General features: G+C 50.9%; 1 protein-coding gene across 4 annotated transcripts; it reads right to left on the bottom strand.

Annotated features, from left to right (window-relative positions):
• Positions 1-295: 295 nt before the first annotated feature.
• On the bottom strand, positions 296-16,762 carry LOC133485153 (TBC1 domain family member 9B). Of its 4 annotated transcripts, none has more exons than XM_061788544.1 (23): positions 16,406-16,762; positions 15,051-15,161; positions 14,861-14,979; positions 13,409-13,640; positions 12,554-12,812; positions 11,999-12,206; positions 11,145-11,333; positions 9,064-9,180; positions 8,587-8,737; positions 8,142-8,356; positions 7,956-8,073; positions 6,812-7,014; positions 6,660-6,742; positions 6,453-6,582; positions 5,347-5,445; positions 5,201-5,269; positions 4,899-5,139; positions 4,187-4,252; positions 3,865-3,933; positions 3,214-3,267; positions 3,073-3,129; positions 2,911-2,996; positions 296-1,246 (listed from the first exon to the last, which is right to left on the bottom strand). In XM_061788544.1, the coding sequence occupies exons 1-23, from the start codon at positions 16,635-16,637 to the stop codon at positions 821-823; spliced, it is 3,534 nt and encodes a 1,177-aa protein (XP_061644528.1). In that variant the 5' UTR covers positions 16,638-16,762; the 3' UTR covers positions 296-820. The 4 variants fall into 4 exon arrangements, with proteins under 4 accessions (XP_061644528.1, XP_061644529.1, XP_061644530.1 ...); XM_061788545.1 differs by lacking the exon at positions 16,406-16,762 and adding an exon at positions 16,315-16,341; XM_061788546.1 differs by lacking the exons at positions 15,051-15,161; positions 16,406-16,762 and having other exon boundaries at positions 13,409-13,693.
• Between the last annotated feature and the right edge of the window lie 545 nt (positions 16,763-17,307).

Below are 17,307 nucleotides of genomic sequence, written 5' to 3'. Positions count from 1 at the left end.
AAATAATAAAAATAAATGAAAACTAAGTAGTTGACTTATAAGTCTAGTGTAAACAAAAGAATCCATTTGTAGTGATTTGGGAGAAAGTAGTAATGAATGATTTTCAAAATCCAATCGATCGAAAAAATTCTCGACAGATTAACCCGATTATTAAAATAATTCCTCGCCGACATTTTTTCAGTCCCTAAAAAGTTACTGAATAATGATTTATTGATTATTCATTTGACATCATGACAGGACGGATGAATAAAGTCCAAGTTAAACAAATGAATAAAAGTTGACGGCTACATATATGTTCATATACATAATAAAAGTTTCCACATTTATTTGTCACATTTCAGTCACTCAAATATTAAAACAAACTGACCATTTCCATCCATCAATCAATCAATACGAATCCATCAGTAAACTAGGTCACATCTCTTTCACATTAAAAGACTTCCTTCTTATTTCGTAGAAGAAAAATCGCATTTTGGGGGATTTTCGAGAAGATCGGACTCAATATTTTAAGAGATTCCCCTAAAATAGAAAGAAATGTTTGTTTTTCAGATAAAAATGAAAATCTGGCAAAAATCTGGATACAAGATACAGGAGTTAAAAAAAAAAAAAAAATGCGTAAACATTTTTTGAGTTTTTGTCTTTTCACCCCCCCCCCCCAAAAAAAAGAAAAAATCTTTTTGGGGGAAAAATAATCTTCCAAAATGGATTTCCTCCAACACAGGAATTTTTTTTCCCCCTTCCTGAAGTCTTTTATTGTGAAAGAAGAAGTGAGGCAGCTGCCAGTGACGTCAAACACCAGGTCACGTGAGGAGGTCAGGGGTCAGGGGTCACCGCGTTCGTGGTCAAAGGAGGCGGAGCCGGTCTGGCGGCGTGCCACCCGCCGGGCCTCGCGGGCGGCCATCTTGTCCCGGATGTCCCGTTTCCTCTCAAAGAAGTCCACCAGCGGCGGCTCGGTCAACACGGACGCCAGGACCTGCTGGAAGCTGATGGACCAATCGGCGTCCGCCGTCGGCGCCCCCGGCGCGTCGTCTTCCCGCGGGCGGGCGTCGGCCGGCGCTCGCCGCGCCTCCTCCGTCTGTCCCGACGCGGCGGTCGCCCGGTAGTTGTTGTTGAACTTCTTGCCGACTTCGCCGATGCGCAGCAGCAGGCTGGCGACAGTGGCGATGGCGTGGTACAGCTGCTGCTCGTCACGCTCCTCCTCGCTGAACATGTTGTACAACGTCTTACACAGCTCGATAAACTGCTCCTACACGCACAAAGATGGAAACACGTGGCTGGCTCATGAAGCCTGAAAAGAAAAACGCACATTTTATCACCAAACTCTGCTTGTTGCTCTTCGGCAGGTGTCGATTTTTGGGGGAACCTCCGACCATCCATCCATTATGAGCTGGCGCCCACCTCAGCTGACTCTGGGCGAGAGGCCGAGGGAAGTGATCGCCAGCCAATCGCGGGGCGCACAGCGACGACCGCCCGCACTCACGTGCGCACCTACGGGCGGTCTTCAATCGACCGCGCGTGTATGTTTTTGGCATGAGGGAGGAAACCGGAGAAAAGCCACGCGGGCGCGGGAAGAACATGCAAATTCCACACAGGCGAGCCCGGACTCGAACCCGCAACCTCACAACTGTTAAACAGGCAATCGCCGTGCCGCCCTTGGCTTGGTTGACTTCCTAAAATATTGGGAAACAAAAAGAACAACAAAAAAACTGCGCACGCTAGCCTTGTCATTGCAGCTACAAAAAAAAACGAAACAAAGCAATGTCCCGCCATGTACGGATAGTGTCAATTGAAATCTGATCTTCAGTGTTTCCTCACGAAATCGCCGATCACCAACGACATCCCCGATTCCAATGAACTGGGACGTTGTGTTAAACTTAAATTAAAACAGAAAACAATGATTTGCTGATCATGTTCGACCTATTTTTAATTGAATATTTCATGTTCAAACTGATCAACTTGATTGTTTTGAGCAAATCATCGTTAAGTTAGAATTTGATGGCTGCAACCCGTTCCAAAAAAGCTGGGACAGGTGGTGGCCAAAAAGACGGAGAAAGTTGAGGAACGCTCATTCATCAAACACGTGTTTGGAACATCCCGCGGGTGGCAACAGGCGCGTGCCGTGATTGCTTCCCCGAATTGCTCAGTCATTCCCAAGCAAAGGTGGGGCGGGGTTCACCTCTTTGTGAACAAGTGCGTGAGAAAATAGTCCAACAGTTTAAGGACAATGTTCCTCAACGTACAATTGCAAGCAATTGAGGGATTTCATCATCTACGGTCCAGAATATCATCCAAAGGTTCAGAGAATGCACGGAAGCGGCGAGGCCCAAAACCGACATTGAATGCCCGTGACCTTCCATCCCTCAGGCGGCGCCGCATCAAAAACCCACATCGACGTGTAAAGGCTCAGGAACATGGCAGAATTTGCAAGACGGGTTCAATTCTTGAAGGAAAGCGAAGGATCAGTCAAAATATTGCATTTTCTTTTGAAGGGGGTTCAAATTCAACCATAAGACTTTGCAGAAAAGCGCAATGGTTAAACAAACGATAACAAACAAAATAACGAGACGGTGATTGTTCAGTCATCAGTCAGATAAAAATCACAAATTCATATGAAAAGTATGAAAACTTATGAGCACAAGCGAACATAGCAGCAGTCCTAAATATTTGTTTAGTGAGTCTTTGGGTACCTTGAGAAGCACCATTTCAGCGGAATGCATTACTACTATTATTATTATTATTCAAAGGTTTTCTGATTGGAATGATATTGATTACAAGCTGATGTATAGATACGACTATAAGTAGGCGACTTCAAAGTATATGTCACCCAAAATTGACAATAGATGACCACTGCTTCAAGAAAATGTTCTCGAATGTTTTGGGTCGAAGCGGAGAAAAATGTCGTCACCCGACCTGGTTCATTGGAGGGAGATCTTTGATGGATTCCTGCTTGGGCTCCTTCTCCTTGGCCCACATCCTCAGGTAGTACCTGTAGTCCTCTAACGCACGCACACGCACAGTTCAAAGGTCAGCACCCCCTACGACGAGCCAGTCAAACGCAGGCTGAACGTTTACCTTTCTTCTCCTCGCCGCCGCCGCCGCCGCAGCCCGACTCGTGCTCGGCCTCCTCACCTGCGCAACAAAACAACGTCGTCGTCGTCGTCGTCGTCATCGTCATCATCATCATCATCACAGTCATCGTCGTCACAATCAAACCTGATGTCAATTCCTGTGGCCCCAACATGTCTGGAGTTGACAAGAAGGAAGCTTCTGGAGAAGAAGATTGGAAGCAGAGGGAAGTTGAATCAGAATCCGAATCCGAATCATCTTTATTTGCCGAGTATGTCCAAAAAACACACACAAGGAATTTGTCTCCGCGAGTCGGAGCCGCTCGAGTACGACAACAGACGGTCCATTGACAGAGAACGCTTTGGAGACACAAAAATAAAAACAGTCACTGAGCAATAAAGGGTTGCTAGTTATCTGCTAATCTGGTAATGCCGGTACATTTTTGTTGTTGTTGTGACAATTGTGCAAAAAGATGCTCTAAAAAAAAAAGTCCTCTAGCACTTCGAGCAGTTCCAAGGACTCATATTGCAACGAGCGCCGAGACTTCAAGGAGTGGATGCGGTTTCAAGCGACGAGCGGCGCGATCATCTGGGACAATGTCGATTGTGCAAATGTTGCGGAGACTCCTCAGTCAGTGTGCAAACGGAGCAGATGCGACTCCGGCACGAGTGGCCAGTATATGCAAAATAGTGCAGCGTGGCGAGACGACGACCCCTCATTTGGTTTGTATGTTTGCAAGACGACTTCTTCATGCAAAGCACAAGGACACTCACGAGTTGTGCGCGCGTCTGTGTGTACCTTTTGCTGTTGGATCTGTGAAGAGGTTTTGGGCCTCCAGAGCAGACTCCGCCTCCTCGGGACGTAGAGCTGACGATCAAACAATGAAAAGGGACATTCGGTATTTGGCGTGCGGCCATTTTGTCCTCACGACGGGTCGCCCGTCAGTTGACTTTGGTCAAACGCCCTGGAGCGGTCGCCAGGTCAGTGGCAGGCCCCATAAAGACAAACATTCTTGCCTGCGGACTCTTTGTTCATCTTCACTCAAGCTGACATGCTAGCATGCTTTTAGCTCATAGGGGGCAAGGGCACGCACGCGGGCACGCACGCGGCGACGATTTACCGGGCGGCAGGTGGAGCTTGTAGAGCATCTTCAGCTTGTCCGTCATGTCGCCGTGGTACATCCCACCTGCCGACAAACAGCGAGGCCAGCGGTCAGCGGGGCACGAAGACGTCAAGCGAGGCGTCGGCGGACTGCGCCGGGGCGGCCGGCTACATGTGTGTGTACTACGTTTTACTACTTTTATTCTCATTTATGAGGGCGCGACTGCTATCCTTACACTGCATATGGATGGGATAAATTCGGTGTACAGAATGGTTAGCAATCGCAATTAGCAATAGCGCGCTAGCAATGACCATTTCAGGTCAAAAAACAGCTCACTCATTCGTCGTGTTATATGTACGTTACCCATCTAACAGTGTCTTACAATTCATTTACAGAGGGTCCTCTGTCGTTTTTGACAACGTTTATCAGTGGCCCAACACTGCGCGCGTCTGCGATAAACGTCCGTGCGAAACCTGGACGGGGCGCAAACATGGTTCCGGCGGGGCTTTGAGGCCGAACGTTTGCGTTGGCCTACTTTTAAAGTGAGTTATTAGATCTTTGTTTCCCAGCCCTAATCACAACAAACATAATCATTTGGAAAAATAAAATAAAATGAAAACAAATGCAAAGTCCCACATTTTCCCAAGCTCGCAAAGTGTCGCTTCTAGCAGCATTTGGACTACGAAGATACGAAGAAAAAGTCGAGCGAGGCGTTCGCTCGTGGACTCACTGAGTGCCGTGACGAACTCCTTGAAGTTGACCAGGCCGTCCCGGTCGCGGTCCAGCGTCCTGAAGAGCCGGCGGGCCAGGGTGGCCGTGTGTCCGGCGCAGCTCCAGGCGGTCAGGGCGCAGAAGAGCTGCGAGAACTGAACGGCGTCGATGCGGTACTGCTCCAAATACGGCAGGCTGGGGTCGTGGCGCTCCGCCGCCGAGCCGCCGGAGCCCCAGTAGCGGCTGCTCATGTGCTGGGCCTGAAACGAGCGGGCGAGGTCAAGCCGAGGTCGCGGCGCGCCCGCGATCGACGGCGCCCACCTTAAAGAGACAGTAGAGCTCCTCCAGCTCGTCGATGCCGAAGGCCGACTCCGTCATCATCGCTCTCACCTGCGCACCAAACGCGCCCGTCGACCCGTTAGCGTCGGTCTGTTAGCGTTAGCCCGTTAGCTCAAGACGTCGCTCACCACGCTTCGTTTGGCCGTGTCCTCCAGCGACTGGATGACCTTCAACCTCTGCTTGAACCTCATCTGCTCGATGACATCAGCGCGAAGGCTGCCGAACTTCTGCTCAGGGAAAGCAGCGGTTAGACGGAAACTACGGCGCGTGGAAACTTGGGTCTCGTTGCTAGTTTTGATTCCTTGACGGTGTTTTCTGTGGCGCAGAGGGCAGCAGCGCGCCCCGCGACCGGAGGGTCGCCGGTTCGTATCCCGGCCCGAGCGCATGTCGTCCTCGTCGCGTTCCCGGGCGAGACGCTTAACCCGCATTGCCTACGAATGAATGCGGCTACACAAGTAGCTTACTTCCCGACGCCAGGTGTGATTGTGGAGGCGGTGAATAATGTCAATCGATGAAATTGTAACGTGCCCACCACGCTAAACGGATGCATTATTCCATATTCCAGCCCCCGCTGAAAGGTCCGCCTATACCCCTCGACACAAAAATACACTCAGATTATCTGAAGTTAATCACATGCAAATGTCGGGATGCTCTCGGAATCATGGAACAGTTTGGTTTGGGCTCATTGATCCCAAAAAGGGATGAACTAAAGTGAACCGCCCATCCATTTTCTCCACTGCCTATCCTCACGCTGGAGCCGATCCCGGCTAAGATGCGGGCGGGGAGAACGTGCCACCTCCGCACCGGGGAGGCCGGATTTCAACCCGCAACCTCAGAACTGTGAGACGGATGTGCTAACCGGTTGTTCCTAACCATGCCCTAAAGTGAACCGAGCAAACAAAAACATGTTTCCTCAGTGAGCTTCCTTTGAAAGGAATCTCCTTCCGCGGTTTCCCTTGCCTGCAAATGGCCGTCGACATGTCCTGCCATTTCCCGCCATATTTTCTCATGCACGCCAAAACTTCCGAATCCACATTCAAATGTAAAGTCCAGCCTACACGTTGGAGCTTTAAAAATGCCATCCTTTTTCCGGACCCTAATTTCCAGACTTTGCGCTACAAACTTCAAATACGTTTGAGTAAATAGTTGTGTGTCGTTGCCATTCTTTATATGCCGCGGTGTCGCCAACCACGGTGGTTCATATTTGTCGTCATCGTCGGCAGCACGGTCTGACCTCGTAGGAGGACTTGACCAGGTCGAAGACGTCGATCTCGGGCGGCGGCTCGTCTCCGCCGGTGAGGAGGGCGTGCGGGTGGGGGACGGGCGGCGTCGCTATCTGCTTGTTCACCACGTTGTCCAGGTACCTACGCACATGCGCACGCATCACGACCGGCGGCCAGCGGGTGGCGCTACGCTGTGAGCGCGCGATAACGAGGGCTACCTTCCCAGGACGGTCATGGCTTCGCCCTCGTCGCTGCAGGCCAACAAGGCGTCCATGTTGTCGTGCAGCACCGCCAGCGCCACCTGCGGGCGGCGCGAGGCGCGTGCGTGAGCGCCGCGCGAAGAGTAAAAGGCGGCGGCGGGGCGGCGTACCTGGAAGATGACTTTGATGCCCTCGTAGAAGAAGCAGTCGACCAGGAGCACGGCGCTGTCGAAGGGCATGACGGACAGGAAGAGGGTGAGGAACCAGGACAGGCTGATGGTGGAGATCACGCCCAGTTCCTGCATGTGCTCGTACAACAGGGGCAGGAAGGCCCGCGTCAGGTCTTCGAACACCCCCTGGTCCACCAGAGCGCCTGCAAACAAACGGCAGTCAGCGGCAACAGCGCCCCCCGACGCTCCCGTCCATCACCGGCCGGGATTAAAAGTGGCGCGATGAAAGAATTGTTGAGTTGCAATCCCCATCCCAAAAAATCTATCTTGAATCTGAACGGTCCCCTTCCAATCGAAACCAGTCAAAGAATAAAATACTGCCAAGCCCTCCAATGCTGCCCGCCGCCGCCGCCGCCGCCACTTTGATTTAGCGCGGATGGCTTCTGCGCATGTACATCTTTAAAAAAAAAGGTATAAAAAAAAAATAAGAAGAAGAAATTGCTCTCCGCTGAAGGAAGAGCGACAATGTCGTTTAGCCTCGCTCTCCAATGAGCTACGCAGATATCACGGAAGCGGAAAAGGAGCCATCGCCGGAGAAGGCGATCGCAGCGCGGCGACAGCTCGAATGCGAGAAAGATGAGCCGCAGCGGCGTGAAGCTAGAGCGGCTAGTTAGCCGGCAGGCTAATCAAGTAGCAGCTAGCATGCACGCGTGTAGTTAGCCACATCACGTGTGTTTTTGCGGCTAAACCGTTAGCGACATTTAGCCGGTCCTCGTCACTGGGAACTAAGCCGATTAGCTTTAATGGCGCGGGTCCGATTAAAAGTACAGGAGTCGGGCTGAACCATTTGGGGAAATACTCTCACCGGGATCTTCTTTCATGTGCGTCAACAAAAATGAGAAGGGACGCATAGAGTACGATCAATCCGTGCGTTCTAACGCGGAGCTCTAGCTTTCTAAATATTTTTTTTCCTAAGTGACTATATTTGCCGCGGGCCCCCGTTGTTCAAGTGGTATGAGGTGACGCCGACATATCGGGAGTAAAGATTTTGCTCAATCCCACTTCTGTATTGGGAGAATAACATATTGGTACGTCGGTCGCTACGCACGGCAAGCGGTCGGCGAAAGGGTTTTTTGCGGCGTACCCACGACCCTGGTGTTGTAGTAGTCCGGCAGCATGCGTTCGCACAGCGCCACCAGCAGCCAGAAGGCCTCCTCCTCCGTGCAGTACAGCAGCAGCACCGACGTCACGATGTTCATGGCCTGAAGGGGGCGCCGAGCGTGCTCAGTCACGACGCCGGCGGAGGCGGAGGCGGGGGGGGGGGACCCACCTGGCAGTATCCGATGCCCGGGTTCCTGTGGGCGTAGGCGGTGAGGACGCGGCGCAGGGCGGCGATGCCCGTCTCGTTCTGGAAGGCTCGGTGCTCGGGCATGGAGCGGTGGAGGTCCCGCTCGATCTCCTCCGTCGCCAAAGAGCTCAGACCCGCGGCCTGATCCACCAGGTCGCCGTAGTAACCCGAGTGCATCGACATCTGGTTCTGCGCTCCTACGGACGCGCGCCACGGACCCCGCGAGGAGGAAGACGACGGGCGGGAACGAGATGAGCCAAAGGAGAAACGGGACATAGATGAAGGAGGAGGGGGAGAAGTGGAGGAGCAGAAGAAGAAAAGCAAGAAGTACAACGAATAGAGGGAACAGAGGCTAGGAAAGGGAGGAGAAGAAGAGGAATAAAAAGTGGAAGAACTGGTAGCAGAGGAGAAGAAGAGGACGAGCTACCTGAGAAGAGCAGCCAGAGTTCTCCTCTGAGGCTCTCGGGAATGCCGGCGAGGACCAGTTCTCTGGTTCTGGAAGTCCTGTACATGCAGACCCCTCGGCCAAACTCCGAGAAGTGGATGTTCCACGCCTCCTCCTTCATCTTCTCCTTCATCTGAAACAAACCACAGGCCGACGTCCGCCAGGCAAATCCAAGCTCCACATTTGGTTGACTTCTCCCAAAAAGCATAGCAAATATCAAATGTTTTCAGATGAGCAATTCGAGACGTCCAAACCAAAATGTTGCTGACGACTGCTTGCAGTTTTGTGACATTCAGCGACAAAGCTTTTTCGCATTGAGCACGGACAGCATTCAAAATAAAGAAATCAATACAAATACAAATAACGATGTCAGCGCATGAACTCAAGAGCGGCACTTTTCTTTGAAAACCGCGGCCGACACTTCATGTTTTGCTTTTCCTGACCAGTCGTCAGACTCACAGCTTCGGGTCCCGGGTCCTCCGGAGCGTCCTTGCGGTAAAGCTGCAGAAGACCTCGCGTGGCCGTCGGCACGTCGGGGTGGTAATGGCGCTCCCCGGGCGCAGCGGAGGAGGATGCCTGCCGGCGGCGGCGGGACACAGTGACAACAGTGACAACAGTGACATCCCCGTGGAATGTTTACAACGCCGGATTCCTTTCCGTACGTCGGCCGTAATAGTACCGCAGGGATACGATTCATTCGTGGACAAGACACAAGCCACACCGGCTGTAGGTAAGAGGAGGCGCCCGGCGAAGCGATCGAGCCGAGGGTCGCTCTTTGAGAGTGCGCCTCCAGATCTGAGACTTTAGAAGCTCGTGACGGAGAATTTCCGGCAGGCTTTTTGCTAAGCTGACTCCGAAAACAGCCGTCACGACGCACGTGCCTCTCAATAAGCCGAAATAGCCCAAAAGCCTCTGTCGGCAAGTATTCCTTTGTTCCTGCTCGACGGGAGCACCGTTCCTCCCAAAGAAAGGCGTTACATCCGGTGACTCCACTTCTCTGAGTAGCTCTCGACCTATGAGCATTCTTCCGGCCATTTCCAAAGTTGCAGAAAGACGGGTGTCGGAGCAGATTGTCCATGACTTAAGCAGCAGCTCCCCCTCTCTCCACGCCACGCAGTTGGGTTTCAGATCCAAGCCTCTTCGTTGACTAAATGTAATCTTCTCAGTTGTAGGGGCGGTCGGTGTTCTTGGACCTCAGGAAGGATTTCGATACGCTGTTCTTCTTACCGAGCTCTCAAAATTGGACTTGGACTGGTTTGAATCATATCTGCATGACCGAACACAATCTGTATCAGTTAACAACTGCAGAGCGGAGTCTCTTAGGCTAACCTCTGGAGTCCCTCCGGGATCAATATGAGGCCCCCTTTTTATATCAACGATTTGCCCACTGTTTGTTCCGAAGCAGAGTGCGTCATGTATGCGGACGACACGGTTTTCTTTGTTCATGGTCGCTCCAAAGATACCGTTGCTGCTAAACTGACGAATACAATGTCCTGTGTCGCAAGTTGGTTGCAGGAGTGCTGGCTACAAGCTAAACCTTTCTAAAACAAATAGAGCATCACCTGACCCCGACATACTTGTTCATGGAGAAAAAAAAGCCAATTGTCAGCCAATACAAATATCTTGGGTTAACAATAGATTCACAGCTTTCCTTTAAAGCCCATATTGACAAATTGTGTAAAAACATCAACTTAAACCTCGCAAATCCAAATAAAATGTCAACTGTACTTGTATTCAAGGATTCTTAGTCACTTCAACGATTGCATCGCCGGTTGGTCCCAGGCTGGTCACAGTGCAAAAAAAACATTGGGAGTTTTGCACAAACAAGTCATTCAAGTCGTGGAGAAAAAAAGCGAGGCCCAATCGTCACTGTGCAATTCATTGCCAGAGGCGACCGTGTCGTTCCTCGGCGCAGGAGCACTTTCGCCGAGTCGGCCTGGCCAGCGACGAGCGCTGGTGAGTGGAAGGCTTCCAACACAAAAAACGCAAATGTGCCCAGTTAACACTAAAAGACAAATGATTTGTGCTTTTATTCTCTCTTAATAGTATGAGTAAGTCTTTGATGATGTATCCTGCATTCTATTTTTCTTGTAGATGTATTGGACTGCTTTTTGACACTCCGGTTTCCTCCCACATCCCAAAGACGTGCATTCATTGGACACTCTAAATTGCCCGTCGGCGTGACTGTGAGCGCGAATGGTTGTTTGTTCCTATGTGCCCTGCGATTGGCTGGCAACCGGTTCAGGGCGTACCCCGCCTCCTGCCCGATGACAGCTGGGATAGTGAGGAGAAGCGGCTCAGAAAATGGACGGACGGATGGATGGGCCAGGGGACGACGGATGAAAACTCGCCTTCCGGCTAAATTCGGGCTTTTTTTAACCATGTGGACTTCGTGTGTTTTAGGAAATCGCATTGTCCCCTTTCAAATTAACTGATTTAATAATAATAATAATAATAATACACACACACACCCGGAAGCGGTATGAAGAGAAATGTTCACATATGCAATTGGGCTCTCCCAGATCTGATGGAAGGCTTACCAGGGCCGCCAGAGGAGCGCCGTCCCCCCGCGAGCTGTCAGGCGTCCGCTGCAGGAAGTCAGAGATGCGCTGCACCAGGAACTCTCGATCTTTGAGGTTGGCAAACAGGAAGTTCATTTTGTTCTTGGTGCTGATGGACACGGGGCACGGCAGAACGCCGCTGCTGTCCGCCTTCTCCACGACGGACACCTGGCGGGCCGAGCGTCATTTATCAGCCGTTTTCCTCATTGAAATGTCATTGGTGCATCGCAGCCCCCGTTTTTTCTTACTTGTGAGAAACAAAAGTGGAGTTACTGTATGCACTGTAGTATTCATCTTTAAGGGGCGTGGCCTAGCGAGCAACATCAAGACGTGGCCGTCGGGCCCGCGTCTGCGCCAAGCTCCTTGAAAGTCTTCTCATTTTGTATTTGCGTGTTTGACTGCTTGAGCCTGGCTCGCCTCGCCCACGTGCCAAATGTTCGTTTGGATAAACTAACATTTTTGTAACCGTTTTTAAGCCTTTTTATGTTGATTTGAAGTAATGTTGTACTGTATGGTTGTATTTAGGCCATGGAAAAAAAAAAGTGCTTCAATAGAACGGACGACCTCCGCCCGTTAGTCTGTTCAATCGAGGTTCCGCTTTATACAGCAACTCAAATTTTGGCTCACAGCGCAAAGCAAAAAAATATCGGCCCAGCGACGGATCGGGACTGGAAAAAAGTCGAGACATTCGTAAATCAAGGTTTGACCGGTTTCATGAGTTATTCAATGGAAAATAGGAAAGCACTAATTGGTATTTTCAAATCATCAGTAAGCCATTCCTGTTCAAGGGGAATGTCACGGGATCATAGTTCGCGCAAAGACGCGCGTCTGACCTCTCTGAGCGGGATGATGAGCTGGCAGAGGTCGTCTTCTCGGCTCCGGAAGCAGATGTAGTTGTCGGAGATGAAGAGCTGGCCCGCCACGTGCATCTTGGCGAACGGCGCCCACAGCGTGCAGTCCGTGTGCCCGTCCAGACGCTCGTCCTGCGTCAGGCGGAAGGTGCTCCGGTAACGCTCGTTCTTGGCCCGCGCGTCCAGATCCCTGCCCGCGCCGCCACACACACACACACACACACACGCTCAGTTTGGGTGCACTGGGAGAAGAGTATCAAGACGTACAGGATACTGGTTAGGGTTAGTACAAAGTCAAGCTGGTGTTAGGGATGGACCGAATGGAAAATTCTGGAAGCCAAGACCAAAAGCTGAAAGAAAGTATCCAATTATTATATGTAATACTGTGTGTGCGCGTGTACGTATGTATTTAAACTAACGGAGATGAGGGTTCCGAAACAAATGTGTGAACGATGCCAAACCGCGAACGTCGAACGCGGTCTGAGGGACAGAAAGCGCTCATCCAACGTAGCGGCAAGTAAGCGAGACTTCCCGGACCTCTTGAGGACGGAGACTTTCTTGAGGGTCTTGCGGGGTTTGGGCAGCGAGCGGTCGGCGGCGAAGGCCCGGTTGTCCAGCAGCTGGCGCATGGCCATGTTGGCTAGCTGCTCCATCAACTTGAAGGTGTCGTTGATGTTGAGGAACATGGAGAAGAAGTGCTCGCCCGTCCGAGTTGTCACGCGAACGCTCTCCGGAAACAGCAGGGTGGCGTTCTTCTCCAGCTGGGTCACTTCCGTCCACTGCACCACCAGAGTCACTGAGCAGAAACGCGTGGGAAATCTTACTAGGACTTTCAGGAGCACACACACAACACAGGACTTCCTGACACCAGCAGAAGAAGCTCCGAGTACGAGCAGAGGAAGTTCTTCGTACCAACAGAAGAACCCAACGCAGAGTACCGACATTACAAACTCTTGGGACCAGTACAAGAACCTCTCAGTACCAACAAAAGAAGTACTTGGTACCGGCACGGGGAGTACACCGTACTAACTGCTGCGCGATATGGAAAAAAAAAATCTATCACGACGTGGACCACTTTGTATCGCGATATGGTACGTTTTCCGCTATGCTACCTAAACACAAAATTATGACTTTAAAAAAACACAAACTGAATGAATAGGAACAAAATAAACATAAAAGAATAATAATAATAATACAAGAAACCTCCTCTCTTTATGCTGGCATTTAGCAAATACAGGGAGGTCAAATTCTGCTCACAACTGGAACAACTTGACAAAAGGGCCCGCTGTCCCTTACACACACACACGTCCCGGGACGAGCGCGGGTGCCGCGCGATTGGCCGTCGTACGCTTCCCGGGACGAGCGCGGGTGCCGCGCGATTGGCCGTCGTACCTTCCTTCCCCAGCAGGAAGGAGTAGAAGCAGAGGTGATTGACGGACAAGTAGAGCCAACCCTGACGCGGCACGCGACCTTTCCAGCAGCTGCACGAGTAATAGTTGACCAGCTTTTCCTCTTCGGGCATCCCGAACAGTTTCCGCATCTTCAGCTCGGCTTCCTGGAACTTTTCGCAGTCCTGCTCGTGCTCCTCGCCCTTCCTCGCCCGGTTCTCCTCCGCAATCATGCCCTGCGGAAGGTGTCAAACCGGAAGTCGGCGGCCAATCTCGAGGCACCCCAAACCTGAAACGTAAGGGCTGGGCAATTACGGAAATCATTTTTGATCACAATTATTTCGATTGCGATTGAAATCACCATCAACAAACACGGTTATTCATGGATTTAAAAACTTTGTATTTATTCAACTACCTAAAAACTCATCTATAAATATAACTTAAAAGAACAGCCAGAAAATTTATTAGTAACAAGTCAAATATATTCAAATGATCTCAATTCAAAAACAAACCACTGTTTTTAGCCACGACGGTGTCGTCTCAAAATATATTTGTTGTTTAAAAATTCTCTCCTCGTGCTCCATTTCGCAAATAGAAAGAATTTTGGTAATCTAATTGACCGAGAACACGAACAGTTGAGTCTGAGTTCATGTCACAGTCAGGGCGAAAAAAAAAGCGACACGACACTAATTGTCGCCGAGGTCATCCCTTGTGATTGGTCCATCTTAGTCGCACGCAGTGATGACGTACTCGGCGTTCCCCTTCTTTCCCCTTTAAAATACAAAACATGGAACAGATCGAGGAGAAGCTGTGAGAGGAGGTGCGCAAATATGTGCATCTTCCCGATGCTAGCACTAAAAATGACAAAGACGCGCATGTCAGCGAAGTCGGTGAAATTTCCGCGGCGGTAGATTTAGAGGTGTCGGAGTACCGGCGAAGGCGGAAACGACGACCGGAATTGGCCATAAAATGCAGAGGACACTCTACACTCGCCAATACCAGCCGGAGCGACACCCCCGACTCGGAGGAGAACCGCAGCACATCTTCAAAGTCGCGCACGTGGGTCGCGCTCGGGTATAAAGGCAAACTGCGCGCGGGGTAGCCGCAGCGACGTCAGCGTGGAATGAAGAAGCCTTGAAATGACGATTTCTCAAACCATGCGCCTTGTATTTCAATGTAAAATGAGTGTCATTCTTTTTTGTTTTGCGTCAATGGACATCTTTCAGGGAGGGCAGAAGAACACGTGTCACACGCTTGCTGCGTGCAACCGAGGGTGTGTTCGGGGTACTTTTACAACGCAGGAACTTGCAAACACAAGCCACGCTGCGGCACATGAATCACTTGTCTTCCATTAGAACGTTTTTATCATCTTCAGAAGCCAGAATTAACATCGCAATTCAATTTGGATTCATCGCCCAGCCCTCGCGAAAAGTGTGACAAATGCAAAGCGCCGTACAGAAATCTTGCCCCTGACGAAGGTGGCGACGTCGTGGTCGTTGTCGAAGACGGAGACGGTCTGCAATAGGTTGGCCTCCAGCCAATCCCAGTGCTCCGTGATCTCCTTACGCGAGGAACCTGCAAGACGCGGCCGAGGGTCAAACGCCGGTTCCGGTCCGGTCCGGTCCGCTCGGACGGGCGGGACTCACCGCAGGCCACGTTCCAGAAGATCTGCGAGTCGGCCGTCTGGAGGAGGATCCGGTAGGGGGCCACCCTGGCGCTGGAGTCCAGAACCACGTCCAGAGTTCCCACCAGCAGACCTGCACGCAACAACCGCTGCTGATGTTGGTACCAGCAAAAAAGGTTCTTGGTACCAAAATAACAATGTTTGTTCTTGCCACAGACATAAGAGCCTCTTGGTACAAAGATAGGAAGTTGTGAGTAGCAACATAAAAAAACTTTCGTTTAAGAGCTTCTTATGTTGGTAGGAAGAGGTTCTTCTGCTGGTACCAACATAAGCGGTTTTTGGTTCTTCCAACATGACCAACAAGAACTTATTATGTTGGTACCTACCAGCAGAAGAAGCTCTTGCTATCAAAATAAGAACCTCTTGGTACTGACAAAGTTTTGAGTACCAACTTCATAGTCCAAGTTCTTGTTACCAATGTAAGAAACTCTCGGTAACAAAATAAGAATTTGTGAGTACCAACATGGGTTCTTTGGGTTGCAGGTTTTATCTACCCATCCATCCATTTTCCATAACGCGCTTCTCCTCCTCCTGACTGGAGCCTCCAGCCTACCCCAGCTGACTTTGGGCGAGAGGCGGGAACACCCTGAAGCGGGCGCCAGCCAATCACAGGGCGCATACAAACAAACGCACATTCACATCTCTGGAAGATTTAGTCTTCAATCAAACTGGTATCGTACGCATGTTTTTGGGACGTGGGAGGAAACCGGAGAACAAGGGGAAAAGCCACAGGGAGAACATGCAAACGCCACACAGGCCAGGCCGGATTTGAACCCGCAACCTCAGAAGGGGCCAACCAGTTGTCGACCGTTCCACCCATTTTTTTCTCCATGAAAAGTGATCAAATACAAATCCAATTGCTTTGATTGATTGACTGATTGATTACGGTGGTACCGAGAGGTTCTTCTGAAGCTAGGTCCCGAGATAATAAGGCCACCAATGTGAGAACCTCTTGCAACAAGACCAACAAGAACTTCTTCTGTTGGTACCAACATGATAGCGTAAGTTCTTGCCACCAAGATAAGAACGTGGAAGACATTCTTACGATGGTACCCAAAGATTTCCCTGCTTGTAGCAACGCCATATGAAGTTCTTTGGCACCAGCAGAAGAACCGCTCCGTATTTTGCCTTTGGTAGCAAGACGACTATCACGCGCTTCATTTTCTTTGCTTGACTCATTTACTCAACCAACAAACAAACAAACAAACAAACAAGCAGTCGCTTACAAAGTCCACGTTGACTACACGCGATGAACGGAAGTGGACGCACGACTTGTTTTACTTTGGTTTTTGGAATACAAAGAAGAAGAAGACGGACCGGAGAGCCCCCCTCCGCGGCCGTGTCCCCGCCGCCGTTGCAGGATGAAGAACGGGTTGGCCCGCTCGGACACCCAGAGCGGGCCGGCCAGCAGAACCTCCTCCGGGTGGATCCACATGGTCCTCCTCAACGGTTCTGTCGCTTCGACTCGCAAGTTCTGCACGTCAGGAAGAGCTGAGGACGATGCTGTTTTGCTTGCGCGTGTGTGTTTTTTCACCCAGTCTGCTGACATCACATCACTTCCGGGTCTGACGCGCGGACAGGACACGCCCTCTACGGCTACGTCATCGGCCGTTATACCAAGCGAAAAGTCTGGAACTGGCGGCACGGTGGACGACTGGTTAGAGCGTCTGCCTCACAGTTCTGAGGACCCGGGTTCAATCCCCGCCCCCGCCTGTGTGGAGTTTGCATGTTCTCCCCGTGCCTGCGCGGCTTTTCTCCGGGCACTCGGATTTCCCCAAAACATGCATGAATTGGAGACTCTAAATTGACTGCGAGTTTGTTTGTTTGTGCCCTGCGATTGGCTGGCGACCGGTTCAGGGTGGACCCCGCCTCCTGCCCGATGACAGCTGGGATGGGCTCCAGCACGCCCGCGACCCGCGTGAGGAGAAGCGCGACAGAAAATGGATGGATGGAGAGTTCGGAACTGCATGTAAGAATGTGCGAAATCGTTCACATGATCAGTGTTCACACAAGAATATCATTAGTTATTGATCAAAACAATGAGTTTTTTTCAGAAGTGTGTATTAACTGAGTCTTGCAGCGTTGAAGGTTGCCGGAGGCCACTCTGCTCTTTGAAATTCTTTTGCGACCTCGCTACAATTCCGTCTCGGAGCTCTTCGGGCACTTCCACTTCAGCTCTAAGGTCTTCTGTATGAGTTGCACTCCGCCATCTCACAATG

Source organism: Phyllopteryx taeniolatus, chromosome 10 (assembly GCF_024500385.1).
Source record: "Phyllopteryx taeniolatus isolate TA_2022b chromosome 10, UOR_Ptae_1.2, whole genome shotgun sequence".
Classification (NCBI taxonomy): Eukaryota; Metazoa; Chordata; class Actinopteri; order Syngnathiformes; family Syngnathidae; genus Phyllopteryx; species Phyllopteryx taeniolatus.
This window is presented reverse-complemented; position numbering and strand designations above follow the sequence as displayed.

Excerpts from the sequence above, each read along its gene's own strand:
- LOC133485153 (XM_061788544.1), bottom strand. The coding sequence starts at position 16,637 with ATGTCAGCAGACTGGGTGAAAAAACACACACGCGCAAGCAAAACAGCA. Across the intron at positions 14,980-15,050 it reads CTTCTGGAACGTGGCCTGCG|GTTCCTCGCGTAAGGAGATC; the intron begins GTGAGTCCCGCC and ends CGCGTCTTGCAG. Across the intron at positions 6,583-6,659 it reads GCCATGACCGTCCTGGGAAG|GTACCTGGACAACGTGGTGA; the intron begins GTAGCCCTCGTT and ends GCATGTGCGTAG.